At 37.5% G+C, this 16132-nt stretch overlaps 1 protein-coding gene across 1 annotated transcript; it reads left to right on the forward strand.

Annotated features, from left to right (window-relative positions):
• LOC109723496 (aspartic proteinase-like protein 2) lies at nucleotides 571-12867 on the forward strand. The gene is made up of 10 exons (XM_020251881.1): nucleotides 571-1043; nucleotides 1171-1300; nucleotides 1747-1994; nucleotides 2261-2485; nucleotides 5333-5495; nucleotides 5569-5639; nucleotides 6618-6708; nucleotides 9306-9381; nucleotides 10724-10795; nucleotides 12600-12867. The coding sequence occupies exons 1-10, from the start codon at nucleotides 805-807 to the stop codon at nucleotides 12746-12748; spliced, it is 1464 nt and encodes a 487-aa protein (XP_020107470.1). The 5' UTR covers nucleotides 571-804; the 3' UTR covers nucleotides 12749-12867.

The raw sequence follows: 16132 nt of genomic DNA on the forward strand, positions 1-16132 counted from the left end.
TTAAAAATATTCACAAAGACAGGTCTAAGAGCACGAGTCACGCATTAATTAAAGGGAAAACTTCAAAAAATTCCCCCTGTGGTTTCATTGTTTCTCACTTTGCCCCCCTGTGGTTTAAAATGTATCAATTTGCTCCCTTGTGGTTTCTTTTTTCTCTTTTTCTTATTAATTTTATTATTTTTTTTCTTAAATTAGTGATAAAGTTAAAATTAAAGGGTACTAAAGTGAATATTTGATAAATCTAGATGGGCATCTGAAGTTTTTTTGTATATAATTTAATGAAATATTAACGAAAAAGCTACGGAAAAAATAAAAACGAAACCACAGTGAGACAATTTGATATATTTTAAACAACAGGGGTGCAAAGTCAGAAATTACGAAATCACGGTTTTTTTTTGAAGTTTTCTCTTAATTAAACTGTATTTCGGGCCGAGGCTTTTATTTTTATTTTTATTTTTTTTTGGGAACGTTGGGAGCAGCTTTCTCAAATGTTGAGAGGGTTAAAAATAAGCTGCCGCGTCCTTGTGTTCAAATATATACCGTTGAAAGCTTCCTTTCATCACCCTTTTTCGGCCCACCGTCGTTTTCTCTTCGCCCCTTCTTCCCCCTCTTCTCTTTAGCCTCTCATAAGAGGCGGAATAAACATTTCAATTGCGGAGAATAACGCTTTGCCTCCAATCCCAATTCTCTTTTATTAAGGAAGAGGAGGAGGAGGAGGAGGAGGAGGAGGAGGAGAATAAGCTTCCATTCCCTTCTTCGGGGGTAAAAAAAGAAAAAAAATAAAATAAAAGAAGGGTCTTTCTCATGGCTCTAAAGAGACCCTCTTCTCTCTTGTCTCCTATTATCTTCTTCTCTCTTGTTTCTCATCTATGCAATTTTGATACCCGAGCTTCGGCAACGGGCGTGCTCAAGGTGCAGCACAAGTTCGTCGGCCGGAACCGCACGATCCTCGACCTCCGCGCCCACGACAGCCGGCGCCGCGGCCGCATCCTCGCCTCCGCCGACCTCCCCCTCGGCGGCCTCGGCCTCCCGACCGACACAGGGTGCGCGGCTCATTCATTATCTGCCTTTTTTTCATGCCCTTGTTAGGTTCGTGGATTAGGGTTTGATATGCTTTTTTTGGGTTGTTTCGGGGTGCTTGGATTGGGCGGAAAATGTGGAAATGAATAGGCTCTACTACACTCAAATTGGGATCGGAACGCCATCCAACAGCTACTACGTGCAGGTCGACACGGGGAGCGACATCCTCTGGGTGAATTGCATCTCGTGCGATCGGTGCCCTAAAAAGAGTGATCTTGGGGTACTTTTATTTATTTTTTTCTCCTTTTCTTTTCTTCCAAATTTCCTCATTTAGGCCTTGTTTGGAGTTGCTGCAAATTTTTTTGTTTTCGTAAAGTTTTCGTAAAATGAGAGTATCATATTATTATTTGTGCCCGCAATGCAGCCTGGCCATATTTACTCCTCCTATCGTTGGATGGCTTGCAATGCAATCTGGGTGGATGCCCACAAGATTTCTTCTTAAAAAACCCTAAAGAAGTGCAAAAAATTCGCTATTATGTTCTTGTTAATGGTTCCATCCAATCCTGTTAAATCTATAGATCGCAAACCTTCCATCATCTATTGCCGCACCCCATTGTATAGAGTATTTATTTGAAAAGAACAAAAACTGGCAACAATACCGAACAAGGTCTTAGGTTGTATATTTCGCAATTTTATAGTGAATTGAGAATTAGGTCTTTTGTGCAGATCAAATTGACACTGTATGATCCGAAACGGTCGGAAAGTGGGAGTTTAGTATCATGCAAGGAGAGCTTTTGCGCGTCAACATACGGCGGCGAGCTTCCGGGATGCCTTGCAAACATTCCATGCCAATACAGTGTTATGTATGGTGATGGGAGCTCGACGACTGGGTTCTTTGTGACGGATAATGTACAGTATGACCAAATAACAGGTGATCACGAAACAAAACAAGTCAATGCCAGTGTCACATTTGGGTGAGTTATGCTCTTAACATCAAACATGAGAATCAATACAAATTTAGAATCAATAGGGTGACACCAAGTGGAAGAAGCAATGTGATTTTGTTTTCTTAAATTTGGGAGTTCTAGTTTGTTTTTCTTGACGTTCATCAAGTTCGGTGAGAAGCGACATTATTGTAGACCTCTCTGTCTTGAGCATTTACCCGATTAGTCTTTGTTTTCTTCTTTCTTGATTTTTTTTTCTTTTTCTTTTTTGTGCTTTTGCTTTTGCTTTTGTATAGGTGTGGTGCTCGGCAGTCTGGGGATTTGGGTTCATCAAGTGAAGCTCTTGATGGAATTCTTGGTTTTGGGCAGTCAAATTCGTCCATGATATCGCAGCTAGCTTCCTCTGGAAAAGTGAGTAAGGTGTTTGCTCATTGCTTAGATAGTATACATGGAGGTGGCATTTTTGCTATAGGACATGTGGTGCAGCCAAAAGTGAAGACAACACCATTGGTACCTAATCAGTATGTCATACTAATTCCAGTTCTAGAAAAGGGATACTACAGTTTTTTTTTTATGTTTTTTTTCTTAGTGCATCTCTCATTCGGATTACGTATAAATTTGGATGAGCGCTGGTTTAATTTCATTCTGTTACAAAATTTACAATGCACCTTCTTTCTTTAGTGCATAGCATAGACTAAACGAATTTCTAGTGTAATTGGTTGACCTGTTAGCAGAATTACTCACTTACAGATTGTAAAATATTGTTCAATTCACATTTCGAGTTGACTTCCAACATAGTCCAAACATCTTCCGACCAAATTCGTTTAGAAGTGGAGACAGATATCTAAGATTGAGGAGCTTGACAGCTGGACTAACTGATTGACCGTATTGACACAAATTGCTGTAGGTTGATTTTGGAGAAGATTAATTATGACTGATTTTCCTTATTGTGGGGCTATTTGTTTATATTCTTTGAGTGGAATAAGAATTATGTAGTTAGGAAATATATTCAATAAGTAGGAAAGTATCATCCTCATCTTTCATGATTGTAAGTTTTTGACTCACAATAGGACTCTTGAACTGAAGTCTATTTATATCCTTTGTATCCCTCGAGAGCTATAGATGCTTCATTTCGTGGAACAATGCATACTTTTCTTTGGTTTCTTGTGTGACAAGAGATTAGCCATGTGTGTGAGGCAAAGAGTTAGCCACACATGTGTGACATGGCAAGCAAGTCTATTCTTATATACAACCAAATATAAGGCCTTAATTACCATCGGATTAGGCTTTCTTAGTTCTTAATGGAAACCTTATCCTAGCTCATGGCCGATCTAGGGTTGTATCATTATCGGTATCTTGATTGAGTAGCCCCGCAATTGGATGGTTTCAAAGCTACGTCATTGCTTTATTAGAGGTGGCAATCGCTTGCTTCCGTATGTTATTTGCATCAAGTACAAATCTAGGTATCTAATTTACTGGTCACCTGGTTGTTCAAACAAAGGAAAAGATGTGTCTAGGCCGACTACCCTAGTCACCCCTTTGTAGAGAACATTTTTCACAATCTTGATTGTTTGTTGGTGTGGATTTGTTGAGTGCCATGTCTTCTTTCTTTCATGATTCTTGTTTTACCAGCTCCTTTTAAAGCTATGAGGCTTCTTTTATGCAGGCCATGCTAGGGTTATTCATATTTTCTTGTTAATACTTGGCACATATATCTTATTTGCTAATTTTGGTAACAAAATTTAGGAGTTAGATATGCGAGGTCGGTCGTGATATGCACCAAATATGCAGTCTCACATTTGATGCACGTAGGAAAATTTATGGTTATCAATACAAAATTGTGGAACCCGCGATAATAACTTTTAGCTATACTTTCTGGGTTTGATTATGGATCTACACAAGATTTTTAGATTTTTTTTTTTTAATTTTTTGTTGTTATCGTAAGAGTCTTGCACTCTTCGCCTGCTTGTGTCTGGCTATGAAGTAAAGTTACAGATACTAGATACGGGGTATGACACGATATAGATACAATGGTATGACATCTTCCAAAACTTCAAGGATATAGATACACTAGGGATTAACGAATAAAATATTTTTTAAATATATTTAGACATATATTGATTATACACTATGCATCATGGACACTTCTTTAAGCCTCATGTATTTGTGTCGGTCACGTATTCGGCATGGACATGCCATGGATTGGCGTTCGACGCGGGTCCATGGTACATCCCATTAAAAATAATATCTTTTTATTTTATTTTTTTATCCATATATAATATATGATAAAAAACTATTTTGGCTTTTTTGATGAATCCATATAATTTTTTTTTGGACAATATAAATAAATTATGTCTAGTGGAAAATTTTGTTCCTCAAAAATATATGAACTACCAACGAGAATTTTATTTACTTTAATTCGTATGAGAAATATAATGATATTTTGGCAAAATTAATTTTTTGTATATAATAAATATATATTATTATATTAATAATATAATATTTTATTAGTGATGTCTATGCCGTGTTTGTGTCCTTTTTTTTGAAGTTGTTGAGTCGTCAGTGTCTGAGTCATGCCGTGTCCCGGATCTTGTGTCCTTGTCCGTGATGCGTAGATTATACATGACAATATAATTTGAAACAAATATCATGCCATATTGGTGTTGTATTTGTTATCTTTTTTATTTTTTGGAAAATTGGGATATTTAAATCCCGTATTTGATGTATCGGTGGCGTATCGGTTGCATATCCATATTCGATATGTGTACGGCTCCAAAAGTGAAGTATCAGTGTTTCATAGGTGCCCGAGTTGTACCTTAGCCTTCTATGAAACTTCCTAGGCAGTTTTGTTGAACTGCCGGAGAAAGGCCTAGTTTGGGGAGATGTTGTTCAAATGCACCCGTTTTGATTCTTTAGAGGTTCCCCAATATCCTAAAACGCTTTTTTTTAGCCCCCATTTTCCGGTGCTTTTAATTATTGACGGAAACCACCACCTGAGAGAGAACATAGCTTTTATTTGGAGTTGTCTGTAAAGTAGTGAATTTGCAGACAAAGGACAATAGATAGAAATTTTTAAATAGGACTTTAAGAAGATTGTTATGGTATATGATATTTGCTTAGTGTGCCAAAATGGATTCATCCTTTCAAGAGAATTGCATTCTTGGGACTACTCTTTACATGCTGCAACTCCACCAAAAAAAAAAAACATTATTATTGATAGTTTAATCCTAACAATGTGCAGTAGTCTATTCTTTGTGCTATTACAATGTAAAATTATTTTGTTGAATGTTTTTTAATCAAGTACATCCACTTGTTTTGTTTACTGAATTTATGTAATTTGTTGATTGATGAATTCTTTACCACCTCAGGCCACATTACAATGTCCATTTGAAGGCAATTGAAGTTGGTGGTGCTATTTTACAACTTCCAACTGATCTTTTTGAAACTGGAGCAAGGAAAGGAACAATTATTGACAGTGGTACAACTTTGTCTTATCTTCCAGAGGAGGCATATAAACCACTAATGAGTGCAGTATGATACCTTTTCTCTTATTTTGCCATTTGACGATTAATATTTTTATCCTACTTATTTGAGGTATATTTAGGTATTTACTAATCATCAAGATTTGAGCTTCCAAACCATTCAGGACTTTCTATGTTTCCAATATGCAGGAAGGTATGCGTCCTTTTGTCTTGAAGAGTTATACAAGAAAATGTAGAATATTGGTATTTTGATAGTTAGATAACGACCTGTTTCTTGATTTTTTTCTAACATGACACTTAAACCCCGTTATGCAAATTAAAGTTTGGTTGATGAAATTTAAAACCTCAAATTATACTTTGCTTGTACTTGCGGGATGGTAGGGCATCTTATGTTTGCTTGTAGCGATTTACTTGTTATGACACATGATCTTCTCTGAACATTAGCATGAATTCTATGCGCTGCACATGAAGCTCCTGTGTTTCGATGTGGAGCAACGTGTTGATCTGAGGTGCTCATTGTGCCAACGTGCATGGCATTCTTCTATCAAGTCTTATTTGTGCCCTGTAGTTGAACCGGGTATCATGATTTTATCTTTAGAATTGCTGCAAATAAATAAAATAGAATTTTCATTTCATTCCTTAGATCATCTAGTTCCTTGTTAAGGGTAATTTTGGATGTTTGTTCTTGGATTACATGGTTGTTCTTGGTTTCAAGTTGGGTATACAATATTTGAGCTACACAAGTTTCATGGCAAGATCCTATCTTGCTGTATTTTGCTTGGTATAAGAATTCTAGGCTATAACAGCATTGAACTTACAGTCACTCGTAAAGAATCTGTTATTTCTTTTCTGAAAATTTCTCATCCTCTTCCAGATAACGTATTCGGCACCATGGCTTATTAAACAACCTTTTCTGTAGTTTTTTTTTCCTTTTCCATAACTTAAAAGGTACCATAATATGTAACAAGCAGGCACGTGGCTGATTGCGAGATGCTTTGAATGGATAGCATTTTAAATACAAATATACTTTTGTAAGGTATTTTTCTATAAAGAGGCTTTTGAATCAAGGGAACACCGAGCAATTCTGCAATCATGTTCTATTGGACATATTGGACTGAGTTCAGACTCAAAGTTTCTTTCCTTGCTGACATGTCTTCTGATTGTGTTGCAGTGTAGATGATGGATTTCCAGCTGTTGTCTTTCATTTTGAGAACTCGCTTTCACTAAATGTGTATCCACATGATTATCTTTTTCAAAATGAGGTAATTCAAATTTTCCACCATTACTATGTGATAGTATGTTACTGTAGTGAGCAGTGTGGATAAACACAAATGCATGTAGAGGCTAAATACTTTTATAGGTACATGGACCTTGATAGTTGATACTTATATCTGAACATCTATGTTAGAATACTTCAACTAGGGTTTGATGTTGCTAGATACAGTTCTGAGTTATTGGACTTGTTGGAAATGAAATTCATGTTTTAAAGATCTTCTCTTTAAGGATCAAGAGCTACCAAAATAGGCATTGTTTGTTTTCAACCTTGTTCTTTTTCATTTTCTCCTTAGAGGGGGATAAGTTGTGACAATTTTCTTCTTTTATTAGCTCTTCTCTTTCTAAGGGTCTCTTTTGGGTTAGGATGCAGAGAATATGGTGGTTGGAGAAAGTCGCTTATCTTTCATATTTTGATTGAAATGTTATGTTCTTTTTAACAAAGTGCATCCTTTGCTTTAGGGATGCAAATGGGCTAGGTCAGTGTTGGAATGAGGTCAATCCAACCCTGATGCTATAGATATATCAATATACTACAGTGCAGCCCAACTCAAAGAAACTGAGAAAGCTTTGTCTTTGGTCTCAACAATGAGGAAAATACAGCCCGAGTCATTCAGCCTGCCCCAAACATAGACCACATATGTGAAGAGGTAGGCCACATATGTGAAGAGGTGGAATTAGAGGATTTGAAGGTTGGTGGAAGTTGAGTAAAGAAGGCTCCATCCTTGTATTACAGGACTAGTTAAAGCAATAGATAACTATCAGTCAGTGGTAAAGATGGCTCCATCCTGACATTAAGGGACAGTATAATAGATGACTATTGACAGAGATGTGAAAATCCCTATTATTGTAGGTATCTGTGAAAATATATTTTGGATTCGATAAATATTGAGTCTGATTGGAAAATTGAAATGGGCCAACATAGACGACGTCCATTTGACATACTTTTGGATCAATTTTTGGACTGGCCAAAACCCATCAGGACTAAGTCAAACCTGAGCCATGTTTCATATAGGGTCGCCTTGTTGGCATGTTTGGGCAGCACGAAGAAACGGACAAGAACTAAAGAATGCATTTACTGGATAGGAACTGTGACTCTCAATCAAATTATTAACTATCAAGGATAAGCAACTAACTCCAATTGCCATATTCTTTTTAGTCTTGACCCATATGCCTTAAAGGTTTAAACCTAAAAGTATAAGGGTGCACAAAGAGATTTTCTGGCTAGGAAAAGCAAAAGAAGCGAAAATGCCAAGCTGAGGTGAAAATATGTAGTAACAAGGAACTGAAATAAGCTGCATGCTTGAAAGAAGATTGCTGAGGTGAAAGTGTAGTACCAGAGAACTGAAATAAGCTGCACTTTTAAAAAGTAGTACATGCATTTGTGAAGCTTTATACCTGCTGGCAATTTTCTTAAGGGTTTTGTCCTTTGTTTTTATTGTAATATCTCTGCTGAATTGATTTGCTACTATTCTACTACTAGTCGTAAACTTCAAGAACGTTTCATTCTGATACATTCCAGTAATTATTATTCAAACCTTTAGAACAAGGCTTACCAAAGCTTATTTCATGTAAGTCATGTTTAAATGTTCCGTAATTCAAGGAAAATCTCATCAAAATATTGCTGCAACATGTGATTTCCTATATTACCTAGGCTAAATTACAGAAAACCTCTCAGTCAATACCCGCTTTTTCACTTTCCCCCGTCTTTTGAAAACCTACACTTGTCCCCTTAAAAATTGAAAAATGTTCATTTTGGCCTCCGTCGTCAGGGTTCTGTTAGGGTTCTGTTTATCCTATTTTTATACTCAAAATGCCCCTAAAACCCTCATGCTTCCTCACCGACGTTTTCGGCTACGCCGCCTCGCTCGCCGCTGCCTTGCCCTCGCCCACCCCTTTGTCCATGCTCACACACACGCTCTCGCCCTCCTCCGCCGCCTCTCCCTCGCCCTCGCCCACCTCTCCGTCCACGCCTTCCCCGATCTTTCTCCCTAGGGTCGCCGAAATGGAGGGGCAGCAAGGGTGCTGGAGGAGCGGGGGAGCAGGTGGAGGAACAGAGTTAGAGCTGGGGTCGAGGAAGGCGTGAAGAACAGAGGAGGAGAGGTTGTGTCGGAGGAGGAAAGGCTGCGGCTTGGGGAGGGGATGAAGAGGGTGAGGGGCAATTTGGTTATTTTGTTGCAGCGTAGCCCCCGGTGAACATTTTTCATTTTTTAAGGGAGCAAAGTGTAGGTTTTTGAATGATAAGGGAGGAAAGTGAAAAATCGGGTATTGACAGGGGGGTTTTCTATAATTTGGCCTATTATTTATAACCCATTAGCCGTTTCTTCACATAATACTGTTCTACACTATTGCAACCTGAATGAGATTGCCTTAAATATATTTTAATTGTTTATGGACAGATTCTAGAAGCAAAGAAATTATATCTTTTAGTAGACATTGCTCTGATTTTCAGCTTCTAAGATTTTCATTCTCTTAAATACTTTATCAATTTTAAGGTTTAACACAATTTCCTTGATACCATATTAATTTCCATTGTCATCATGCTTTAGAAATGCTTATCATATTGCATTTGTTGGAATCTAATTAGGATAATGTGTACTGCATCGGGTTTCAAAATGGAGGATTGCAATCTAAGGATGGGAAGGATATGTTTCTTTTGGGAGGTTTGGACTTACATAAGTGTTTCTTCTTTTTATGACACAATTTTGTTATTATGTGTGCTCTTTCCAATAGTATAATTGAAGTTGTTGCATTTATAAACTTTTCAAAACGTATAGAAAAGGAAGTTCTTGCAGACAAGGATTAAACCAATGAAGCAAATTATTTTTCTCCAGATGTGAACTTGTATAACAAAATGTCCAGATAGACTCATTTTCACAAAAACTTTGGCCCTGTTTGGAAGTCGGAATAAGTTATCCTAGGATAACTTATACGTTATAAAAGTTTTCTAGTGTGATGGTAAGAAAAGCACTTGATTTTTTTTTTTTTTTTCTTGAAAGGTCTTGATATCTATGATTTGGTAGGATAGCATATTTCACCTATAAGGTGATTTATTTTATCTAAAAAAAATAGCTTGAAGGCCAAATATAATATCCAATTCTAAACAATTGATCACATTCCTCATCTTCCAAATGTACACGCTTCTCAAGTAAATTATTGAGATATACCAAACAATATATTTATGCAACCAAACAGGGGCTTAGTGTTTTCACTGTGATATGCTGCCTAGTCAATATGGCAATCAGTGTTCAAAAGAAGTGCTTAGTTGCTACATAGCAGTTGGGCCAATTCATGGTTGATAGCATATCGTGGGTATCATATATTTTATCTAATATTTTATTTTAATTCAATTTTCCAATAACTGAAGCCCAATATTGTTGTGCATGTGAAATTCATGCAAGAAGTATATAGTAGGAAGTAGAGAGTAGAATTGGACGATACAGTATTGTGAAAATCAACAAATCAAGGATTTAAGTGCCATTTGATATGGGTCATATCCACTGTGCTGTATCGTGCCAACAAAAGATCGGCACGATGTAGGCCTCGTGCCGATGGCACAACTCAAAACCCTATATTTTTTAAATTAGTAAGTAATTTTTTCAATAAAGTTTAAAAGATTTGATAAAAATACATAATAAACAGTTAAAATATTTTGTTGATAAAGAAAACAAATATTTCATGCCATTATGTGTCGGGGCACATGTATGTTTTGTAACTGACACGCATCGGTACGGCCCGGCACACACCGTGCTGTATCGTGCCGGCAAGTTTCCAGCTCGACCCATGCATGGCACTTAAATCCTTGCAACAAATAATATAGCAAAAAGGATTTTACCCTTGTAAATTATTTCAAAGAAATGTAGTAAGGTAGTATACATTGAAATTGACTCTGTCTTCTAACTATTTTCAGTCCATCTTGTGACTAGTTAGTGTGTCATCTCTTACATTTATAATGTTTAACGGCTTGCAGAATTAGTCAATTTCACACCTAACACTATCATGCAGATCTCGTCCTTTCAAACAAATTAGTTCTTTATGACTTGGAGAATGAAGTGATTGGTTGGACTGAATACAACTGTAAGTCTCATATCGCCTTTTTTGGGTGCTAAATTTATTTGAACATTTATATCTTTTAATGTGGAATGTTTGTATGCTTTTAAGATCTAAAATTTGATCATCTAAAAATTAGGGTTATTGGAAACCTAAAGACTCAACTGATTTTTAATTATTTAGATCTACTTGATCTGGAGCATTCTCCAAGAGGGGTTCAGCAGTAGTGCAACTGTAAGATGAGATATCTGCTAAATCACTGATGAAAATTTTTGGGTTAATGTCAACACTTTACACCAATCATCAAGAGTTAGTCTTTAGTTCTTATAACAAACTCAGGTAGGTCTTGCTAAGGAAGCTTTAGAAGTTGATTCTTGGACAGGGTAATCAGAGACTTCTTGGTTGTAGTTCAGGTTCATACCACTTGGAGCAATATTTGAGGGAGTCCTGAATACACAAGAAAATCATAAAATGTTGAGCATTTCTTAGGGTAAGCGATGCCAAAGAGCAAATGAATCTTTGTCTAAAATTTTTTTTGATCTCCTACTGTAGAAAGGCTGTTTTTACTTCACTTAGGAGTTAGCTCTAGTTTGATAATGTGGTGGCTAAAAGAGCCACTTTTACACTTTGGAAGGCCCACAAAATTTAAAAGCACATCCAATCTTCTCTCCTCCAGTGCCATAAGTTGAGGTGGCAACCTGTAAATGCAAGGAGTCAGATCACAACAATTTATATATCAATTTTATGACAATGCTGTAATGCAAAACACTTATCCAGTGAGCCACCTACTTGGCCATATTTTAAACACACTCACATACTAACTTACATGTAAGGTTAAGTGCTTTGTTCAATGTAAAGCTTACTTAATGGAACTAAGCAAGGGGATTTAATTAAACACATATGGACAGAGAGTGATAAACTCACGATATAATTTCTTTTATTGCTTCAGTCTTTTTTGTTCCAATTATGATGCCTCAAATCTAGCAGGATTAAGAGAGAGAATATTGGATAAAGCTTCTTTTTTATGTCTCTTGCTTTTGGTTATATCTGCAACAATTTTGAGCTCCTCATTTGAAACATCCGTAGTAAAAGCAGATGGTTGCTACTTATTATGTAACCTCTCTTACAGAAATATAGAAGGGTCATGTTAGAGACATGGAGTTTGATTTGTCATTTAAGAATTTACTTTTTTTTTTTTTTTTTTATTCTTTTGTCTTAGCATCCATAAAACTGTTTTCTTCCTAGTAGGGTATCAATTCAGTCTATACACTTTCAGACCTTGCAACTATGGGTTTAAAATTTAGTTAGTGTTACAATTAAGTTGTATCTTTACTCTTGTTTTTGTAACCAAATGAAAGATTACATCCACCCGGTTATGTCGACGCTGGACGTGGTTGGACATGCGCTGGAGGTTCATTTGTATCTAAATGAGACCTAGTAGACTCGTGTAATTACATGAAGAACATTTGGCAGTCAAACGTACTTGGCATGAGGTGTCCCTCGTGTGAAAAGCATGAGTATATTAGGTGGGATTTGGATACAACCAGGCCCAATCACCTGGATGGTTAGGTCCATCTTTTGATTTCAGAGCTGAAGAATGACCGAACTAACCGATTGTCATCCTTCTGAAAAGACAGAATTTAATTAGTAAATTAGAGACCGTCAATTGCAAGGTTTAAATGTGGAGGCTAAACTGCTGTTGGATGCAATCTAAGGACAAATTGTAATTAACCCTTCTTTAATCATAAAATAAAATTGTGCTATTGTTAGTATGCGTGCTCTGTAGTTTCAAGCTGTGTAGTTAATATTGATTTGGTCTGATTGACTACAGGCTCCTCAAGCATCAAGATTCGGGACGACAAGACCGGAGCTGTTTATACAGTTGGTGCTCATATTTTATCATCCGCACAAAGATTGGAATTTGGAATAAAGATTCTATTGTTTTTGCTGACAGTATTTATCAGTTGTTTAGCTCATTAATTAGTCTTCAATGATTCATAACAATCCTTTGATGGATTTGCTTCTTCATCTATATTCTCTTTTTTTTTTTATAGCAAATGAGGTAGCTATAATTATGCAGTTGCAAGTTCCAAGTGTTATAGATGTGTTGCTTTTTTGCTGACAGTATTTATCAGTTGTTTAGCTCATTAATTAGTCTTCAATGATTCATAACAATCCTTTGATACCATTGCTTCTTCATCTATATTCTCTTTTTTTTTTTATAGCAAATGAGGTAGCTATAATTATGCAGTTGCAAGTTCCAAGTGTTATAGATGTGTTGCTTTTCACCTGCCATATTTTATTCACTTATCAGAATAGCCAGTTTCGAAGGCATTTTTGAAAAAAAAAAAAAGAAAAAAAAGAAAAAGGGATGTAGGCCTTTTGGAAAGAGCAATGGTAGCCATGCATTCTATCTGTAGGAGTAATTTTTGCCCCTAAATATTTTTATTGGCCCATATTTTTTTATTGTCATGTTGAACTTTTTTTTTTTTCCCCTACGGTGTGTATCAAACTTAAGATTTTTTGAGATTTTTTGAGGTGTAAGATTTACATTCCCATGAGAGATAGACCCCTGTAAGAGGTATACTATTAGCATTTACCTTTTCCAAAGGCTAAATTGCATGTAACTCTATGGATATATGGCTTTATATACTTTTCATGTTGAAAACCCATGGAAAACTCATTTTTAAATTTTGTCATTTAACTTTTTTGTAGTTTTATCATTTATTGAAGGCCTTTTTGCATAAAATGTTCTAGTTTTGTGGTTTTGTGAAGTTGGGTCTCTCTTTTTGTTTTTGCACTTTCAATTTGGAAGTTTTGAAAGTTGACCAAAATAATTTTTCGCCTGTAATCTATAAGAACTCGTGAATGTGGGACCTTAAAGAAGTCCACCCCTCGTTTGGCGGTACTGTGGGGCTCGCACGGTATGGTTTCTTTAGGGCTTGGCCCAGATGGGGGCTTTAGGACTTCTTCTTCCTCTCCGTCTTCGCTACAGTGGTCCACCTTCTCCTTCAGGAAACGCAGCCATTGCTTTGCACGGTGTGGCGTTCTCTCTCGCTCTCTCTTTTTCTTCCCCGTCTTCGTTGCGGTGGTCCACCTTCTCTTTCGGGAACGCAGTCATTGTTTTGTACGGCATGGCTTTCTCTTTCGCTTTCTTTTCCATGCATGCTGTTTCGTATGGTCTGTCGTCCGGCCGATAAGGCGGCGTGTCCTGCAGCCGTGCCGTTGGCAGTGTAGGCTAGCAGTTTCATAGATGGAAAATCTTGAATGCACCCAGCCTTTTGTCCAGCATGGCGTCCTCATTTTCGCCACCACATGTGCTATCTTGTATGGTTTGGAGTCAACTCTCCCTGCGATTTGGGTCGGGGGCCTATATGGTGTCCATTATCATTAATGAGCATTAATGAGGGTCTATAAAGTGGCATTTTTTTTTCCCATTGTATTCTCCTATCCGTTGTGACGGTTCGCGCTCTTTTTCATACCGCCTCCACCGCAGTAGTCTGCTTTCTTCTCCATGATTGCAACGGGGTTTTTTGTGCAGCATGGCTTTCTCTCTCTCTCTTCTATGTGTGCTTTCCTGTGCGCCTTTCATTCACCATGATGCGCCATTAATGAGCTATCCGATTTGCAAGATTCGGTGTCCTGCCACCGTCCTCATCCTCATCCCTCCATACTCCCTCTACTGATTTTCCCCCTCTCATTGCTCTCTGCTTGTTTTTTCTCTCTTTGAGGTTTTTTGCTTCGCTGGTTTAAATTAGCAAAGGGATCGATGTTCCCTTTGTGTGCGCTTGGCTTTTTCTCCCTATTTTTTAAAGCTTTTGCTCCGTTGTTTTTGCTTTCTGGTGCTTTTGCTTGTCGGTTTCCCGTGCGTTACGTTAATTGATAGGTAAAAAGTTCAGATACTTAATGATTTTTTGTTTCTATTTTTTGGTTCCTCTTGTGCTTACTCTTTTATTCTTTTTGGTGCATGCTGTTGTGTTTGCTTTGATTGCGGGTTTGCACATGTTTGGTTAATGGTTATGAAGCGATTTCGAGGGTGGATTATTGCAGTCCTAAGGTATTTTTTTTTTTATTTTTTTGCATTTATTTGCTTAAGTGTTTTGCTTTGGGAGTGTTTGATTTTTTTTTCTCTTTTTTTTTGCTTAGCTTTCTTTTTGGCTGTCACGCCCCGAGACCCGCTACTTTGGTCGGATTCGGTGCGTCGACATACTGCCGAACGGACAGAGTCTCCATTGTACGTCTAAGGCGTCGCAAGCAGTACAATTCATAAGGTTCCAAACTGGAACAGAATTCATATATAGATTGTATAAAGGTATAAAAAACATAGCCACTAAGCTATTACAAGCATTCACATTATATGCAATTTACATATTACATTTTTCATTCTTTTACTTCCAAATACAATCTTCTTTAGTACAATTTGTTACAATTTGTTCTTTTCTTTCTTTCCACACCCCTAAGCTAAACAGATTCGGGGTACTATTATCTCTGGTCTAGGTGGTAGGGTGCTATCTACCGAGGTACACCCTTTCCTCGTGCTCTCACGTGTGGACCTGAAAAACGTGGGATAAGAACTATATACATAGTTTTCAGTGGGTATGGCCATCCAAGGAAAGAGCTCGACCCATCAGGTCCAAAGGAGGCAACAAGCAAGTTAGTCCAACAGATATATAATATATAATTTTATGCAACTAACAATATCATGCTTATACCTCACAAAATGCAATAATGCAACCAATGCAAGTAGATCTACTATTTCTACTTTATATTTCACATTTCATATCATTTGTCACTCTCTCCTAAGGTTTCCTTTACCTTAGCCAAGATATTTCACCCGACTCGGTTTTGAGTCAATCATTCATAACTTACCACCTAATTGGCTTAGCCCTCCGGCGGTGAAATCGCCGCACACGCCGGACGGTAGCTCAAGCCACCGAGTGGTGTAATCCTTTACCTGACTTAGCCATCCGGCGGCGAAGTCGCCGCACACGCCAGACAATGGCTCAAGTCCTGGGGTGGTGAAATCGCCGCACACACACCCTTGGTATCAAGCCTAGCGACAAAATTGCCGCACACGCCGAAGCTCCAATACCAAGACCATCAAGTTCACTGGATGTGCACATCCGTCCATTTCCAAGTCAACCTCTCTATGTTTACGTTCTCATGTCCAAGTGGTCATCCTACCATTATATTTCCCAACTTATGTTCAATAACACTAGGTTCAATACCACTATACTATGGCTCATAACCTAGGTTCAACAACACTAGGTTCTATATTCTTCCCACCTAGGTTCACCCAACTCTAGGTTCAATGTCCGACCTATATTCAATGACACTAGGTTCAATGTCCAATCATGTTATTTG

This window comes from Ananas comosus, linkage group 17, assembly GCF_001540865.1.
Source record: "Ananas comosus cultivar F153 linkage group 17, ASM154086v1, whole genome shotgun sequence".
Classification (NCBI taxonomy): domain Eukaryota; kingdom Viridiplantae; phylum Streptophyta; class Magnoliopsida; order Poales; family Bromeliaceae; genus Ananas; species Ananas comosus.

What these genes read in the sequence shown, in the direction of transcription:
- LOC109723496 (XM_020251881.1), top strand. Translation starts at nt 805, where the DNA reads ATGGCTCTAAAGAGACCCTCTTCTCTCTTGTCTCCTATTATCTTCTTC. An exon ending in GGCCTCCCGACCGACACAGG is followed by an intron (nt 1,044 to 1,170) that starts GTGCGCGGCTCA and finishes GGAAATGAATAG; the next exon opens with GCTCTACTACACTCAAATTG. An exon ending in ATAAACCACTAATGAGTGCA is followed by an intron (nt 5,496 to 5,568) that starts GTATGATACCTT and finishes AGGTATATTTAG; the next exon opens with GTATTTACTAATCATCAAGA.